At 40.7% G+C, this 19,807-nt stretch overlaps 1 protein-coding gene across 1 annotated transcript in view; it reads right to left on the reverse strand.

The window, feature by feature from the left end:
- The window catches only part of CACNA2D3 (calcium voltage-gated channel auxiliary subunit alpha2delta 3), a gene marked incomplete at its 5' end in the record, with an annotated part of 852,337 nt that overhangs the window by 157,123 nt on the left and 675,407 nt on the right, over positions 1-19,807 (reverse strand). Inside the window, 3 exons of the mRNA XM_019537014.1 lie at positions 2,036-2,097; positions 2,910-2,981; positions 9,604-9,687. Coding sequence (XP_019392559.1) covers positions 2,036-2,097; positions 2,910-2,981; positions 9,604-9,687 — 218 coding nt within the window. The remainder of the gene's footprint in view (positions 1-2,035; positions 2,098-2,909; positions 2,982-9,603; positions 9,688-19,807) is intronic.

Consider the following 19,807-nt stretch of genomic DNA (forward strand, 5'->3'; position numbering starts at 1 on the left):
CACTTCCTGTGCTTCTCGCCCTTACTCGGGCTTCTCAAAGTTGGGCTCAGGCGGCCCTTTCCCCACCTGGCCCCAGACCTGCCTTCTCGGGCCTAGCTCACGCACCTCCCGCGCTTGTTGCCCCCTCTGGGGTCTATGCCACGCCTCTTGCGCTCGTTGCCCCTTCTGGGGCCGAGGCCTATGCCACGCCTCTTGCACCCGTTGCCCCCTCTGGGGCCTATGCCATGCCTCTCGCACTCGTTGCCCCCTCTGGGGCCGGGGCCTATGCCACGCCTCTTGTGCCCGTTGCCCCCTCTGGGGCCTATGCCACGCTGCTCGCGCTTGTGCCGCACTTCTCGCGCCGCTCGCGCTTCTCGCACCCAGGGCTCAGGTGGCCCATAGTTGTGCCTGGCCCCTGAAAGGGGCCAACTCCGTCCTCAGGGTTGGGGTCTCTGCCCCCTCACACCGCGCCTCACTGGCGCAAACAGCTGTGCCCCACTGGGCACCGGGAACCCCCAGACTATTGGGGAGCTCCCGTGAGGCCTCCTCACACCCCTACAGCCTCACCTGGTCCTCCGATGTAACCTTAACCAAACTAAACCATAAGCCTGCCGGCCGTAACATAACAATAAGCCTCCTGGCTAAAGCATCTATTCTAGGCCCACCTGGCTCTCTCGCAAGGCCTTCTAATCAGGGTCCTCTCAACCCTTGCCATGGTGCATCCCCTTGGGTGGTCAGGGTGCACTGCTCGCCTTTGCTCCACTGGACTCTCCTGCAGAGCTCCTGCACCTCAGGCTGCCGGACAGGAACTGCTAGGTAGGCTTTGGCCTAGCTGTTTATAAGGGCCTAGCCCTGCCCCTTTTGGTCATGTGACCAGCCTGGTTGCCCCAGCAACCCACATCTGTGCAGCTTCAGGGAGCTTCAGCAGCCCTATTCCTACTGCTAGTAGCAGGGACCCTGGTGCCCTGCTACAGGGAGATGCCATGCAAGTCTTTGAAAAACCAGTGTTGTGTGCTTTGTGAAGCACATTCTCCTTCTCCATCAATGAATCATCCAGGGCTCGTCAACAGATAGCCTTGCCTACCACCCTCTCCTACCCCATTAGACACCTACCATACCCATGCTATGAGAGGCTTCAATTTGCCCTCTTGCAGGCTTTATTAATTTTTTTCTCAGTTGTTTTAGGAAAAAGTAGTCTCATTGCATGAAATATATAGTCCAAAATGTGAACCATATTACATGGATAACGGTTGACATAATCACCAAAGGCTATTGAATTTTATCATCTAGCTATAAATTTAAAAAAGCATAAGTATGTGCAGACATCTTGTGCACATAAAATTAGAAGTTTTAGTTTGCATTCTGTTTGCATTTTATCCATCCACCAGTGTGTTTCCACAAGGTTAATTTCTATTAAATAGTTCCACTGAAGAAAATTTCAGTTGAGCATTGCAGTTATCAACCACCTTCCATGAATGCAAGGTACAATTAATATTCTTTTATTAATAGATTATTTCTAACTCAAACACAGTTTGTGACTTTTTGCCATGGTTTGGTAAAAGATATGCCAAAATAATATGGCTGACTTACTTAGTTTTAGTTGTACAAATACACTGAAGATAGTTCAGAGAAAGAAAATATCAAAACCTCAGTTGGAAGTGAAATACTACCTCCATTTATATTGCATTTTTGTTGTTGAAAAAAAATCAAAACGGGGCTCAATATGTAGTTAGTTAAATGGATTATAGTATTTATAGCTCTCCAAGTACTTGCAAAAACCTCTTGTTCAATGTAAACCTCAAATGAATATTTTTTTAATGAAACGTAAGCCATGACAAACACAGTGAGTTTGCCTAAGTGAGCTTGCACAAACTTTCCATCCAGGGAAAAACTGAAAGGAATGCTGGAAAGCCCCTTTTCCATGCTATTTTCAGCATTGTCCAGGGATACTTCATTGTCAATTCCTTCTGATGAGTTTTTAATGAGCTCACAAAGTTTTTACAAATGCATATCCAATAAGTCTGATGAAATCTTCATTTTTTATGGTCAGCTTTACCTGAAAGGAGTACCCTTGATGTCTGTATAATAGTAGTCATTTGTCATCACCAATACCCGCTTCTAGATTCAGAAAATCAGAGCAAGAGAGAAGAAAACACCATGGTTAGTTAGGTATGAGAAACTTGTGAAAAGGTAAGTAGTTAGTCTATGGTTCCTCTCTAAACGTGCAGATAAAGGCGCAATGGGATCTCATGCACAATCCACACAATCACACCTCCTGCCATGCCAAACATGAATGGCATGAGGTATAATTGTGGGATCATGCATTAAATCCCATTGTGCCTTATTGCCAGTGCGGGGGAAGCCTGACCACAGGCTCCCCCTGTACCAGCAAGAAGCAAGCTCTCGCAGGTGGGAGCCCCCTTAGTTGCCTATGTAACTGGTCTTAAGGTAACTGCACAATTAACTAATTAATTGCACAATGCCTAAAATGTGTAGAGGAGGCCATAGATAACATTAATAGCAAAATACTGGGCATGTCTAGATGAGACGCTGATTGTGCAGTAACTGAAAAATACTGCGCAGTAGAGAGTCACAGTACAGACAGTGCTAATACATTACTGTACAGTATCAGGCTACTGCATAGTAGCATCACCTAAAAGACATTGCTGGTGCTACTGCACAGTAACTCTGGTTACTGCGCATTTATTTAGTACTTGCTAATACAAGTACCAAATAAATGTGCAGGAATGACTGCATAGTAGTATCTCATGTATATGCACCCACTGTGTGCATATCTAGTTCAAGGTTATTAAAGATTTTAAAAACATATTTAAAAAAACAACAACTTATCTTTTCCAAACAGCCTCAAAGTTATTTAAATAACCATTTGCTTTACAACTACAGCTGGAAGTATATTTTATGCACTGTACCCCTTTTTCCACAGTTTTCTTCACCTCCATGGAAAATTTTCCTGTTTTCCGATTCACCATTGCATTTCGAAGCTGAAAAGAAGAAAATCTGCATTAGAACCTTGATTTGAATACAATAATACTTTTTTCATTATAAATGTTCCAAATATTTTTATTTGGTCAAGAACACTTTTTCTGTGTGTTCACATAGTTAAAAACACTTGGTTTATAGTTACTGCTGCATTTTAAATGTATTATGATAGGGAATTCTTCTAGGGAGAAACAAAAAGAATTTCAAGCAATGCCAACAGGCCCCACAATAACAAACCAACAAAGAATAACAGTAGCTATATTTTGTTTCCATTTCAATTTGGTGCTTTAACCCACGGGCTGTGCCTTAAATCCAGCATTTGGGACTCCACAGAATGTGACTGCCTGGCACTGACAGCTTATGGTATTCTGTGGGTAGTTTACTGTACTGTGTTTATTCAAGTCCTCCTATCTGAGACTCTACCTCCTTCCTCATCCCATCAGCTAAACTGAGCAGAGGTGTCTTGAGTTGAGTCCAATGGCAAGGCATTCTCTTTAGAGAAGCCTTAGCCTTGGAATTTATTTTTTCTTGTTCCTACAAATCCCTAATATATTGAACTTGCTATTGCAAAGACTTGCTATTATGCAGTGAAATGAACAATGTCAGTGTGCATGTTTTATTTGGTTTTGTCAGGGTACAGCTACTGACCAATTTGTTGGGCCACTGAATTTTTAATTCGTGACACAGGCACCCAAAACTTAGGACCAATATTTTTTATGATATAAAATTATAAAATTCAATGGCTATGATTGTGGGATTTTGTAATAAGCAACAACTATAAATCAGTCATCAACTTATTTCTCATTACAGCTGAAACATCCCACTAACGAATCCTTGCCCACTCTGCAGGAGAAAACCTTATTTTCAGATACACTATTTTATTTTTGCTGGCAAAGAAACTTCTTTCACCAAAATATACTTGGTAGGATAAAAAGGAAAACAGAAGAAAAATGTGCTGAACAGTGCTGATGAAATGAGCATGTTGATATCTCTAAAATCACTACTATTTACAATATTTGGATACCACAGAGTTGTACATTGTGTTCTAGCAACATACATAGCTCCCTTCTCTAATACTGCAGGATATATATGACAGATTGGGCAATGCAGAGAGATTTCAATGACAATTTGCCTATCAAGGCACTATGCTGACTTTTCTAGTTAGCTGGTGTGAGTGGAGCCTGCCAAAGCCTGGCAGCGAAAAATCTGTTTTTTTGTTCATGAAAAACCTGAGTATGGCTGACCTATCAAAAACTGAAATGTTTGCAGCTTCTTAAATTTAATTCTGTGCCAGCTATATTGGAATTAACACTCTGATTCCTCTGTCAGGGAGTGTAAAAAATATATATATATATATATATGTATGTATGTATGTATGTATGTATGTATATTAGGTGGAGGCATGCATGAAGTAAAACATACATTTTACTGCAGGGTTTTTTTTAACAATACATAATAGGCAATTCTGGAAATATTTTCCCATTTTAACTTCTGTGGTTTTGGAATCAGAGAGCTGGTCCTAATTAACAATATACTTTCTAACATTTGAAGAACTGTTCCATTTATCTTTAACATGTTTTGCATTTTTCCCCCCCTTTTGCTGCCTGCACTTATCTAGGACCCATTCCTCCCACAAGCCTCAGGCAAGTCATAGATTTACTAAAAAGTGCCTCCAAACCCTTACTAGCATTTAAGATCAAGTCTGTATGTGGGATTTAAAATTGTACTTGTCTTTCATTTTTTTTGCTTGCTGTGATTACATTTCTTGGCTTTGTCATCTGGTTTCTCAACTCTTTGACAGCTTCATCATCTCTCTTCAGTATATGCAATAAGTATTGCCTCAGTTGGCTTAGACACCTAAAATATTCATTCTCACTCTTTTATTCTTTTTTGTTTTTCTAAAGCAGCTACATTTTCCAACTACAAATTATGATAAAAGTAGTTTAGGGAGCAACTTAATAAAAATAAAACTGCCAGACAGGATTGAAATTACTTGCCTTCGTGATTGTGGAATGTCCAAACAGTTGGAAAAAATCTTATCCCAATAAAATATAGCAAAGGCTTTCTATTCCTAATAAAGTTTGGGTAAGATCAAGATGGCAGTTCCTTTAAATTGAGAAACAAATTGATGAAAGGATTCCTTCAATTAATGTTTGCTGCTAGCCACCAAGGCTACTTACAGATGTTAAAAAACAAAAAAAGTTGTGGCTTTACTTTAAATGTGTCACACCTCCAATGTCAAGCCCAGCACATGCCCAGAAGAGGCATGACATTTGTTGGACCCAGCTCTCCCAATGTATGAAGAGATTGGACGCTTTAGTGGGGTTCTTTTGGTGCTGATTGAATCAGCTATTAGATTAAAAGTTCTAAAAAGCCCACTGAAGCACCCAATCCATAAAGATGTTGTGGAGCTGGGTCAAACTAATATGCTGCTTTTTCCACTAAAGCATGGGTTGTTTGTTTTTTTTTAATGTCTGTAAGGAGCCTAAAATCCTAAACACAGCTCAGAACTTTCTCTTTACTAGCCCAAAGCCCAGAATTATTTTATTCTCTACTTTGCACTCTTTATACATGACAAAATGTTCGCTTTACTGTCTGCCTTTCTGTTCTCCTCCCCACTCTTGGGGGCATTTTGAAAGCTGTGACATCATTAAACCCATGTGCCAATAAGAGATACATTCTCATATGCAGCATCAACCGAAATGTTTTGCGGGAGTAAAATAAGCCAGTCATATCAGCCAATAGCATGATTCATTATTCTAAGCAGCTTTGTGAAGCAGGTAATGTTTTTTCTCCTGAATTTGACTAACTAACATTTCACTGGTCTGGCTTGGAGTATCACAGGAGAACAAAATGCGGCCTGCATGTCAGCAAGTCATTCTGCAAACTTCTAATTCCTGCGTGAAACATTCATAAACCCCATTGAAAATTACTAACATCAAGAGGGGATTCATGTTTTCTCCTAAGGGTGGTGAAATTTATAAATGTTCCTTAGACCTTCTGACCTAAAGGATTAAACATATTGTGGCCACATCTACATGAAACATTGACTGCACAGTCATTACTGTACAGTGGCTTTGCTGAATGGCTTTTAGGAGATGGACTGCGCAGTAGATCATTACTACTATGCAGTAGTGTCACGTCACACTTCATGACATGTGATGCTACTGTGCTGTAGTAACCAGCCAGTGCAGCCATCTCATGTAGATGTGGCCAGTGTGCATGGTCATTTCTTCTTTATTTATTAGATTTGTAAGCTGCTCTTTTCAACAAAGGCTCAGAGACAGAATCACATAAAGCAAGTGGAATGGAATATGAAACAACTGATTAATGAGATCCTCCTCAAGCTGAAAATTGGTGCTCTCTCAGGCCCTTGACACACTTTCTTTTATTGGCACCATAGGATCTGATCCATGATTTCAACAATTGTTCTTCCGGCCATGCCACACGTACATGGCAGGTGTGACTTTGGGATCAGGGATCAGATCCCAATTGTACCCTTTCTACTTGCCAGTGCAGGCAGAGCCTAGGATCATGATCCTGGACCGCCTGCGCACCAGTAAGTTGGAAGCCAGGAGCCTGCAGCCCCTCCCCCCTGTAACCCAGGGCTGTCCCAGGCACAGTTTTATATTGAGGGCTGTCCTGAGAGAAGCTGACAATCAAGTTATTGTCAGCCCTTGCCCCAGAGCAGCTAGGGGCCAGTTTGAGACCTTGGGCTGTCCTGGGGTGTACAATGAACTGATTTTCAGTGCTGTTCTGGGGCAACCCTGGGGGCTGTTCCAAAGCTGGAGCTGTCTTGCAGCCTGTAATTGTCCTGGCCAAGGCCAACAATCAGCTAACTATCAGCCATTGCCTCAAGACAAACCATGGATTTGTATAGGATGGTTTGGATAGAAACAATCCTGTCTCAGGCAGGGGGTTGGACTAGATAAGCTCTGGAGGTATCTTCCAGCTTTATTTTGTATGATTCTATCATGTTGGCAAAACAGCTGATGAACTGTATACAGATTAGATGGTCTGGCTCTATGGAATGGCAACAAACTGAATGCACAGACAGCGTTCATAGATGAACACAGTTTGCCAATTCTATCTGGAGTTTTGGTTTCACTGGGTATTTGGATAAACCCTAGATTCCAAACTAAACCTAACTGGTTCAACACTTTTTGAACCAAAATCAGCAAAGAAATTGTTTAAAAAAACCCATGCAAACATAAACCCAAAGTTTCACTCAACTGTAGTTGTTAAAACTGAAATGAGATTACAAAGGAGGATTACTAAAGCTACATAAATCAAACTGAGGGAATTATGGAATAAAGCAGGAAATTCTGGGTGAAATCAAATGGGGTCAAAACAGAAGTGAAATACAAAGGAAAGATAGATTCATTAAAGCATACAGGTTGCGTGTTTAGTCTAGTAATAACACGTAAACATCAAGAGTACTTTTTAAAAAAGATCAACTGAAGTTGAACAGAATGAAGTAACGTGGTGGAGGATAAGAGAAATGGCCAAGTATAAGAAGTAGAGAGGACTGCATAGATTATGGAAGGCTATTAAGGAATATGAACATATGATTAGGAAATATTTTATGTTGAATGCAATGAAAATTGCACAAGGTCAAACAAGGAACAATAAGAAATGCTTCACATGCACTCGGCAAAAAATCTCAGATATGAAGGCAGTGAGGAATGATAAGGACAATCTATCAACAGGGAGAATCGATGTTGCTAAAAGCAAAAAGAAATGGTTTCATTATTTGCAAAGGCAGAGGTGGATGGATGGCAAAAACAGATATATATTTTGCAAGGGAGAAGGAAAATACAGAGTTATGTCAGAACATGGATCAAGAAATTAGAATATCTGATGACTGACAAAACTCCTGGGACAGTTGTACGTGATCCATCCCGGATTTTGGAAGGACATGACAAAGTAAATATGGGAACCTTCTTCAGTGGATATATTCAAAACTTCTCTGGAAAAGTAGAGGTATGAGGGACTCAAGAGAAGTTAATGCAGTACTGATATTTGAGAAGGGATCTAGGAAAGATCTATGAAAAATACAGACATGCAGGCATGACTTTGCCCTGTGTGGGGAAGTTATGGAAAAAACTACATAACAGGGACAGAAGGGGAACACCTGGAAAGTTATGATTTAATTAAGGACAGTCAGCATGGACTCACACTAAATGAATCATGCCTAACAAATCAGTTTTACTGAGGAAGCAACAGAAAGACCAGGCAAAGGTTAAACTATGGACAGAGCCAGCCTTAGGGAAAATAGTGGCCTGGGAGAACTTGAATTTTGGCACCCTCCCCACCTCAAGTCACTGGGACTGCTGCAGGCAGAGGCAGGTGGGAAGGCAGAGCAGGGTGGGAAGGGGCAGGGGAGCTCAGTTGTCCAGGCATATGACCCCATCCCTAGCCACCACACTGCAGCCACCCAGCAGCTGTCAGCCCAGCCTGATGTTGCCAGAATCCCCATATGGAGTCACTGCTGAGGCTGGGAGCACTCACAACACCTCTGGCACAACCGTGTAACCAGTCCCAGCTAGGTGGGATGGTGGGGAAAGAAGAGGGGGAGCATGGCTGCCCAGGCAGATGGCTCCATCCCCAGCTCTGTCCCCAGTGCTTAGGGTGTCTCCCTGGCCCCATTACAAGAGGCAGGGCATGTGCTCCTGTAGCTACCTGCACTGTCCAACCCAGCTCCTCCTGAGCTGTGGCTGGAGGCAGGGAGGCAAGATAGAGCAGGACAGGGGTAAGATGCTGCTGCTGCTGCATGTGTGTGGGTGGGTGGTTCCCCTGTGACACCCTTCCTGGCACCTCCCTGACAATGGCACTGTGGGTGGTTGCCCACGTTGCCCACCCCTAAGGTCAGCTCTGGCTTTGGATATAAGGAAAGCTTTTGATATGCTGCTACAGAAAAGATTAAGTTTACAAGATGAAAAAGGAGACAGAGGGTGATCTACAAAATAGATATGGAACTGGGATGCGGGTGATATTTGGGTGGATCTTGGGCCTGCCAACTGCTGTGGATACCAGGAGCTGATTCATGAAGTCACACACACCTGAACTTGGGTGTTAGGAGCAAATCACCAAAAGGGGGAATCTATTTTAGCTTCCATAGTGTGAACGCAGACCCAAGGGTCCCAGGGGTAGAGGAAGTGGTTGTGGTTATTATTTTGGTTTGCGCTTTTTTATTTTGAAGTGCAGCATTGCATCAAGAGAGGTCTCATAAAATGTGGAATAGTCAAACTTCTGTCCCAATTTCTGAGTTCCATTGGACATCTGGACCAGCCCTAAATGTTATACTCCTCTCTAGTGATCAACACAATGCTGCAGAGATTCACAACAGGATACATGGAGTATGCAAGCTGGGTGATGAGTTTTGCAGATGATACAAAGTGCATGTGTGTGTGTGTGTGTGTGTGTGTCTGTCTGTCTAAGAGAGAGAAAATATCAATACAAAACAGGAGAGTAATAAAATTCTGAATGAGGTAAAAGGAGCTATTGTCTTTCTGTTTCTGTGAGAAGTCAGGTGGCCTCTTTGCTGACTACTTGCACAGTTTCCAGGTACAGTAGTGGGATACAGCAGAGTCTTCTGACAGGGCTTTAAAACAAATCACTTACCACATCATCTCTGTCTTCCCACTCAACCTCTGAAAGATCAACACTGCTGTAGTTGGGTTTTCTTCGCTTCTTTCCCTCTTCATACTAGCATTTAAAATAAAAGATTATTGAAATGTTAGGCAGGATCAGGTTGCACTTGTGTGACGATTCTATGTCAGATGATATTAAGAGTTGCTGAACTGATGTTGGTTATATGGAATTAACATTCTCAGTGTGTGGTTTAATTAATAATAAAGTGAAGCACAAATCTAGTCAAACACTTTCAGTGAAAAGAAAAAAAACTGTTTAGTACATGTTTATATGCAAGACTCCTTTGCTATGATGTATATCTTTCCTTCATAGAGAATTCTCCTTTCTTTGTATAACTCTAGAATCACACCCCTTTCAAAAGTGTGGAAAAAGCAAAAAGCACAAGTCACTTAATGTCCTAATAAATTAATTTGTCCTCTTTCCCACATTTTATAAGTCAACTCAGCAGTTATACCTTCCACATATGGAAACTACATACGGCCTTAATTTCAAAGTTTATACTAAATGTCCCGAACTAGCTCTTTCAGCTGTACAGGAAGCTATATTTCCTACAATCTTATCAACAAAATGTTTACACTTTTCTTTTTAAATAAGATAAGATGCAAGCTTGGAAGGCTGGGTGTTAATATATGCTGATATTACTTTTATCTACAATTTCATGGGAAACAGAAAGGAACAGACTAATAATGGCAAGTTATAGTTTTTATCACTATGGTCATTGTTACTCTGTAAATCTCACATTTTAAATAAACATTCTGAATGAGAAATGGCTTCAAGCTGGGGGCGGGGGGCTTATAATGTAGGAAATTCTGCCCTCTGCTGAACGTTAAAAGTCAGTGACCCCAGCAGTTTAAGAACAAACTTTTCAAGGCATGGAAGAAGACAGAGTGTTTATGCAGGATTTGCAGATAAATAAAGTAATGAATCCACATGCTAAAGTGAACTGATGGCAACATATCTGGAACACACCTACCTTTGGTGACAATATCCGTTTGCTTTAAAAGGCTGAATATTGATAATTCCAAGCTCTTTTACTGTTAATAATGGCTAAAAAGGACAAACCATATCTGTCTATTAAGTATAGCAGTGTAGCAAAACCCCCGGGTTTTTTTTTATTTATTGTAAAATGCATTCCCTTCCCTTCCCCAATTATTTCTGGCTTTTCTTTCTCTCCCTCTCTATTCCCTATAGACAAGTATAAGCAAGTTCAGACTTAGGATAAACTTTAACATTTTTATTTTGGTATTAGTTTTTGGTTTTGGATATCCACTGTTTTATATTGTATTATTATTAGGTTTGTATTGATTTGTATGTTGTATATCGTATTACTATCATTTTTGTATCGATTTTTGTTGTTTCATATAGACATTGTATGGTTTAGACCTGTGTTTGTAAGTAAACCAAAGTCCTATCAAGTTTCCATTTTATATGTCAAGCTTCCATCTTGTGTCCTCTGTCTGAGCATCCCATGTTGCAACTGTATGAGTCACGTACCCCTCCCATGTAAATTGGTTCCTGGATGAATGAGAATGATTGGGAATGATTGAAATGCAATGGTAGCAGGCCTCTACTGAATGGCATGTAATGACTGGGCCATCACCTCACATTGATTCATCCAGGAGCTACGGACCTCACCCAGGAACGAGACAACTCAGCATTTGAAAGACAAAAGACCCTGTAGAACCAGAAACTCTACCATTGTACCCTACCATTACAGACACCCAGAACTGCACATCCCTGCATGGAGCACACTTGCTCAGTATGCCAGGGGCTGACCCTTGCCTGGGCATGCCTCCTGTCACTAGGGTCACACAAGGTCTGCCTCTATAAAAAGAGGCAGTAAAGACAGACCCAGTGGGATGCCCTCTCCATCTGGACCAGCACCATGCCACACCACCTATCCACCTAGAGGCTCTGCTGGTGACCCCCCTCTGGACAACATCTACTGGACAAAGGCCCCTTTCCAGCCTGGATAGGTAGCTATCACCCCCCACCCCCTTGTCAACCAATGACTTGGACTCTGCTTCTCTTCCCTACCTGGACTCCAACCCTTCCACTGAGTCTCTTTCTCCTGCTGCCAGTGTGTGTGTGTGTGTGTGTGTGTGTGTGTGTGTGTGTGTGTGTGTGTACCAATAACTGCATGGGGCTGTGTCGTGTGTTGTCTGTTTAATAAAAAACTGTTATTTGTACCCCTAAGTTGTTTTTTGCTTTACTGTGGTTTGGCCCTGCTCCAATCTCTGCTCCTTACACCTCTAACTTCCATCTCATTTCTCCCTCTCCTGCTTCTGGCTCACTGCCACCTACAACACCTGTCCTTAGCTCCTCTCTGGCTCCAAACCCCCTGTTTCTTTGCCACTGTCTTATCCCCACTGCCTTTTCCTTTTCCCCTGAGCAACCAGGTTTTTGCCTCAGTTTATTTCCTGGCTGTCTCCTCCTTGCCACCACTTATCTGCCCCCTCCCCAATATCTCGGCTGTCTGCCTCAGTTTCCAGTCCAAGTCTACCTTAAGTAAACCCAAGCCTCAGTTCTTCAGCCAGCTTCTCTGTAGGCCATCGGTTCTAATCCTGGTTCTGGCAATTTTCACTCCCTACACTCACCTTAACTCTCTCACCTTAACCTTCTGCCCAGGTACCCCAAGCACACACATACACACTGTACCATCCAAGTTTGGAACTCACCTGTGTGTATATGTAGGTGGGTTGTATGCGTGTGAACTGGTGAGAGTGTGTGTGTATATATATACACGTGGCATTGTGTGCATGATATACAAATTAGTGATCTGGGTCTAACTTTTGGGGTGTATAGTGTATGTGCTTGAATTGGTGATAGGTATGCATGTGCCTAGGATGGTTTGGCTATGCATGTGCCAGAGCTGGTAGAGTGTGTGTGTATATGTGCAATTGTGTCACACCCTCCTGTCTAACAGCACAATATTGAGATCCTGAGAGTTGGCCTGATCCCACAGGACAAAAGCAGAAGCATCTGGGACATCCTATATATTTCTGGAATCAAGTTTTTAACTCCCCAGGACAGGCATAAATGCTTGTAATGGCCATTGCACAGACTGCTGCTACAGGAATCTTCAGTTATACCTAGAGGGGTGTAGGGACATGTTGGCACTAAATATAGTCCTTAAAGGAGGTTCCTGCCTTCTCTACTGTTAAAAAAGGCTTCTTTTTCATTGAGGACCAAGCTACTGTAGTGTTAGTTTTAATCTACCACAGAATCAAGGTATGATTCTGGGCAGTTCTAGCAGAGCAGTTGACATGTGTAAAGACCACCATCCTTTTTACTTTACAGTAAGTGGCACATACCCTAAATGGGGTGTAAAAGACATGGTGTAACTCCTGTACTAGTGCCAATGGAAAATTATATCCTTTCATACATTTAAGCGTCTGCAGGCTACACTGCATAAACCCTTACTAATGACAATGGGAGCTGTGCTCATGTGTTTGAGGACAGATTTGTTCTTCAAACTGGAGGCAACGTAACCACTTTCCCCCTCCTATTAGCCCTATGGATTCCATGCCTATTGCTCAAGTAACAAAGAAACAAAGGGAGGTGAAAAAGCTGTTGACGAAACCAGAGCATGATACGTTCAGAAAATAAAATCAAAATGACATTTATAACTGAACAGCATGTGTTAAAAAATGCAGACATTACAGATAGAAACAAAATGTATATTTCAAGTAGTTTCCTAGTGTCAAGTCAGAGAGAAGAGCAGGAGACTTCCTGAGGTTCAATGAGGAACCCACCATGCAGATCTAGGAAATGCTTAGTTACTATAACAATAAACACGCATTAAAAAAAGATTCTATTGACTTTGATAGGGACAGGATCTAACTCTAAATACACAATTGAGAAAACAGTTGTACGTCTGTGGAATTCTGCTTCCATTTGCAGTCCCAAAGGAGGACAATGGGAACAGTCACAGGAACTAGATTACCCATATGTGGGATTGGGCCCTAGAAACAAAAAGACTGATGGACTATGAGCTCTTGGTAATCTGGCCACTCTCCTCAATCTTCTTTCTAATTTTACTATTCACATCCTTTTTAATAGATTTATTTTTTGATGTGCAGAAACCAAGGCTGGGAATCCATTTATTTCTTCAAAAATATCTTTAAAAAATCAGTGCAACCATACTTTTCTCTTTTGTACTGAATTGAGCCTATCTTCATTTTTGTATCTATCTGGGACCCAGTGGACATGTCTACATGACATACTATGGTGATGTAGCATTGGCAGGCATGAACCTTGATGCCACCACTACTACACAGTAGTAATGAGTTACTGTGCAGCAGCTCATTGCTACTGTGTAGTAGGGTTGAAACAACCCATGCAGCACTGGGACTGCGCAGTACTGGCAGTTACTGTGAAGTCATTTAGTACTTGCTGCTAAAGCAAGTACTAAATAACTGTGCAGTAATAACTGTGCAGTCAGGCGCACGTAGAGACATGGCCACTGATGACAAAATACAGAATGAGGACTGAAGGCAGAAGCTTGGGCATGATTATTTGTACTATAATATGCTGGAATAAATTAGTAAGAAATGTACAAAAAAGATGGGAAACATTTCAAATAAGCCTGATTTAAAAGCGTTCAAGGAAGGCGTAGATTAAAACTGTGAGCTGTTACTCCAGCCAGTACAAAATATATGGTGATATGATGAAGTAGCTCAACACCTGCAAAATAAGTTATACATGCTACAGGTTTTTTTGTTTTGTTTTTTAATAACTGGAATGGGATGCTGAACTCCTTATTATTCACTCTTTAAATTAAAATAGCTTTCTTCCAAGAATACACTTAGTGGGGGAAATTAGAAACCATTTCCTCTGGTGATTAGAATTACCTTTATCTTAATCAATGTCATTTTTCTGAAGTTTGACCAAATGATTTTAGTAGCTGATGATTTCTGAACAATGTACACTATGCTTGTCTTTAAAATGGAGCCACTTTTTTCAATCACTCAATGTTCAACTATATACATGTGCCTTTATTAAGCTCCATGCTTTGTTCTTTCTTGTACCTGAACAGTCCCCTTTGGTTTAGGAAGCCTCTGCATTGAACTTGACCTAGAACATCTTTCTGAAATCAGACTGAGAGTCAGCCATCTAATTTGTTGGGCAAGCTGGATCTTAAAAGTGCAAATTTAAGTGATGGGGGTGGTACAAATTTAGCAGACGCATATCATTTACACTATGGGTAACAGAAGACAATAAGATATTGACATAGCACCTTCTGATGTGCCAGTAATATTGTAGAGAGCCAGGCTACCCACATTTGGCAAACTCCTAGTGGAAAACTGCAAAAGCAAGTAAGTACCTAGCAACAACAACAAGGGCTAGAAAGGTGGAAATAATGTCAAGGCAAAGTTGTTGTTTACCAAAGTATTGCATCACTTACAAAAGCAAGTGATGAGGGAAAAGCATTCCAAATGATAAAAACATCGTCTGTCTGTAGCATTTCTATAGAAATCTCATACTGTTTTAAAGGAATCAAACTAGAATACAAAGTACTGTTCAACAAAGTACTTAACCATTCACTCAACTTTAAACACATATTGACCTAGTCAGGATTTAGACATGAGCCTAAAGTTAAGCAATTGTGTAAATGCTTTGATGAACTGGGATTCTATAGCACTGATACATTATAAGACGTGTGTGTGTGTGTGTGGAGAGTACAAGAGAGTGCCATCCTATTATATTCTAAGTTATAGTGACATCCTATAGAGACACGATTTTCTAAGAAGTTTTATAGGTTATTAAAAGTAGATAAGATTTTACTCAAGGGTTTTAAATTACTAGAAGCAAAAACCTAATAAACAAATTGTCCTAGTTCTCTGGAAAGCCTGTTTAAAAATTTCACTGACTGGCCTTCCTGCATGCATACCAGCCGCTGGTTTCTTTACTATTCATTCCATCCAGGAAAAGCACACACCAACTGCAGATGCTTACTCAGTCTGATGAAGTATTTTTTAAACCCAAAAGACTTATTGCTTAATGCATATAGGGCCAGATAATGGGGCTTTACTCACCCACTAACTGCAGTTGGGGCTACTAGCAATTCACACTGGGTGCTGACAGAAGTTACATTTTGTCATGCATTTGCCCTCTTGAAAGTACTTACAGCTATGTCATGATACAAGTGCACAGCTGCAGAGCACTTTAAGAGAGCCCAATCATGTGACAAATTAACCTTCATACAATGAGGGTTCAGATGAAGGCTCCAATTCACCTACCCCCAATCAAGCTCAGACTACGAAAGCCCTAGTCCTCAGCTCCCTCTCCTCACTCCCCCCACCCCACCGTGCATACAGCACTGGAGCCACGGGGGAGGCAGGAATGGGGAGAGAAGCTACAAGCAGGCAGCTCCTCCTGGATTGGCTCCTAGGAGCTTGATCCCCCACCCACCCAGCCCAACAGCAAATGTCTGTTGGGTTATGGGTGGTTGGGGGAGGGGTCACTGTAACTCATAGCACTTTCTGTGAAGCACCATGAGTTACAGTAGCAAGCTGCATGTTTGTCAGTGCCCACTGTGTCATCTGGAGGTGGGGTGTAAGGGCATTAAAGGAGCTTCACTAACCTTCAGAACAGCAAAGTCTATCTCTAGCATTGCTGCCTCAATTATGTCCTGGCTGCCTGGTGAGCGGGTGTACAGGGCTGTAGTCATGCATAACTTCTCTTCCCTTTTACTGGTGAGTGATATATGCCTGCAGTACGGTACCCTAGGGAGTAGTATCCATGTTTCCCAAAACAGAAGAACTGTGGAAACCCCTTTTTTGAACCACAGGAACAGAGGAAAATCCCCTCCCCTCTTCCACTTACAGGCTATCAAAAACTTCAGTGGCAGTTCTCCAAGGTACAGACTGAGAAAAACCCACAACATAAGGGGCTCAGAATTTTCTTCATACTAAGACGACTTTCTGCCCTGAAGTGCCTGCAGTTTAAATAAGACCGGACAAATACAAGACCAGCACAAGGAAATAGTTCCAGAGAGGGCGACTGTAGAGATTATTAATGAAGACAAGAAGAGAGGAGGAACTGTTTGAAGAGACCGACTTATACCCTTAGGTCTGAAAAAGTACCTTCCTGTTTCATCCGTTTACGTTAAATCACCCACAGGGACTGAGCTTTTAGTTAATATGCGCTACACAGCTCAGAAGCACTCTGCCTAGGGATGTGTGTGTGATGCTGCATCCCTTCTTAATTTAAATCTCTGCTGCCTGGCCTTTAAGCTTTTAATTTCATTTGTATTTTCTCCTCGCTGCAGGGCCCTAATTCATCTCTTGCAATACTCTGATTTTGAAACCTGCATTTATTTTGTGTCTAAGAATGATGTTTTATGGAGCTCCATTAGCCCCTGGATTTGTAGAGCATTCAAAGGTACTCAGTCATAAAAGGTGCTTATAAAAAGAAAACTAGGTTTAAAATTAAAAAATGTGACTTCTTTACTTTCTCGGAAGGAAAAAAGAACTTCCCTTTTCAAAGACAAATGTGCATGTAAAAGTATTACTTAAGACTTTAATCCAGAAGTTCCTACATTACAGTTGGCAATGAAGACCAGTTATTTTGGATTGATCTGTTCTGCCAGTTGGCACTGAGAAATTGCCATATGGAAAAATTTCTAGCCATACTGTAAAGAAAAGCTGACAAGGGAAGCCATGTAATTTAAAATGCTGAGTGAATAATGCATCCCTGAGCATCCAGTCAGGTGAACAGCAGGGACAAATAATGTACTCTATACAAGGAGAACCCTCTCAGAGAGTAATACAAGAAAATAATTTCCATGCCATGTTTGTATTTCAAACAACCTATCTAATAAAAATGTAGTATATATGTTTGATTTACAAATAGCAATGTCTAAACGGATGACATGAAGAATATAGAAATAGGAGGTGGAACCAAAGAAATAGAACATACTTTTGTGTCACATGCCTGCAAAGACTGGGTAAACAGTACACTGGTTCAGTTCACAATGTCAGTTGGATTGCACTTGATTAGTAAAGTGACATGCATTCAATTCATTTCATTGAAAAAAAAACATGGTTTAGGACTTTATTTGCATTTTCAGAACCTTATCAATCAGGATTATGTAAAACTGGCAGCTGCTTATAATTATTTTGGGTTTGAGTAGAAATAATTAAAAACATCTGCCTTTATCTTAACACTACCAGACTTAAACCCATGGCTTGGTTTTACCTAACTTCAAAGCTGAAAGCAAAGAATAAAAGAAAGTTCACATGTTACTAACAAATTTTCAGTGATTCATTTATATGTACAACCAGTTATTCCAACAGCCTTCAAACCTTTAATTATCTTTTAAATATATGTAATTTTGGACTGCTAATTAGATGGCAATTTAATGCTCTCACAGGGACTCAGATGCTCTGTCTTTTTTTAAAATGTAAACTCCAATAGGAATAATCATTGGCATTCAAATGACTGAATTCTTCAGTTATTTAAATGAACATGAGGCATTTACACTGTTCAAATCATTTAAATATTCTGCTGTCAGCTACAGCTGTAGAGTTCTACAGAGTCTCTGAATAAAGCAAGGGTAAGTGTAGGTTATCTTACGTTCCAGGCAGGACTCCCCAGAGAGAAATGAGATTTGCTGCTTATGAAAGGCTAACACTGCTTAAGTGGGGCATTAATGTTTCCTCTGAGACTTGGATTTCTCTGTTTTTCTATATTAAGAGAAACAAATTTTCCCAGAATTTACAACTATGAAAGACTTAATACTGGTTTAGCAATCTTTCAATACACTGGGTATTTTAGTTATACACAATGTATCTGGCAGTTAACATTTTAATTTAAACTCGGGGACTTAAGCAGCCAATTTGCCAGCATTTTTAGGTGAGGGTTTTACATTATATGTGCAGCCTTTGTATACCTTCCCCTTAGGACTGATCTTCAAAAGGAATTCTATAATGATGTGCATCATTTTGAGGAAAGATAGTTCTCTCTTAGATCACGTTTTAGAATGATAAAAAGCAGTATTTATATTCAATTATTCCACATATCACTATTGCTAGCATTCCTGACCTAACATTAGCAGAACACAGAGAATGGAAAAGTTGCATTAGAACTTAGTCTAAATAGGGCAAAAAAGTGAAATTCTGGAAAAGATTCTTAAATTCTAATTCATTTGAGAAATTACCAGATTTGTCCATGAGACATGACACATTCACATTGTCAAATTCAAATACATTAAAACATGTGTGAGCTTCACAACATTCTATATATTTAGTTATCTGTATATATAAAAATAATGTAAGGAAGTTGTCCTCCCCTGATGAGACTGTGCTGGAGTACTCTTCCCTCAACTGGTAAATTAGTAACAAAGCAAAACCCCTCATTCCTATTGAATCAACAGGCCAGATTCTCATTTCAGTAACAGATAGAAAGACCAGAGACTTCAAAAAGTTGACAAAAGTTTTCTTTATTACTGTGAGAATTTATGCAGGAGGTGTCCACATACTCTGAATGATGAAAACCAGTACTGGTCTCTAAGAAAGACTGGTTCAAGATACACCGGTATAACCACAGGATAACTGCATGCAGTACAGCTTAAAAGTGACTTTCTTCAACTTTTCTGTAACTGTCTTATCCTCTCTTCAGAAGTGGCTTCTCTTATGATATCTATACAAACTGGCTAACTAACAGTGGCTAGGCTGAAAGACAACCCATATATAGCTGACGTGCATTAATTATTACATGAATATATAAATTGGAAATAATGTAATTGCAATTCTCTGTCTACCTCCCATACTGTCGAGTATCTGAACAGAAGAGTTAGTGAGTGCATGTAGACATTTATTAATGTATTTTTGCTAATGCACATTAAACTTAGTACCTCTAATGTGAGGTACTAAATAAATGTGCACTAGGCTGCCCTACTTCACAATTCAGCAAAAGCACACACTTTTCTAGCGATGCTTAATGCGAGGAGCCTGTTTTTACTATGTGCATTAGCACGATTTTTGATGTTATGCTTTAATATGCAGTAAAATAGGCTACTGCACATCAAAACACATGTGTAGACATGCCCAGCGTGTCCCTGTGCATGCAGATGGTGTCTACCACAATGAAAGTAAACAGATCATCACTCTATTGTAATAATAATAGACATATGTGCAACTAGGAGAGTAATCTGACCTTACGCGTGTCA

The sequence above is a fragment of the Crocodylus porosus genome, unplaced genomic scaffold, assembly GCF_001723895.1.
Source record: "Crocodylus porosus isolate Cpor-Errol unplaced genomic scaffold, CroPor_comp1, whole genome shotgun sequence".
NCBI lineage: Eukaryota > Metazoa > Chordata > Crocodylia > Crocodylidae > Crocodylus > Crocodylus porosus.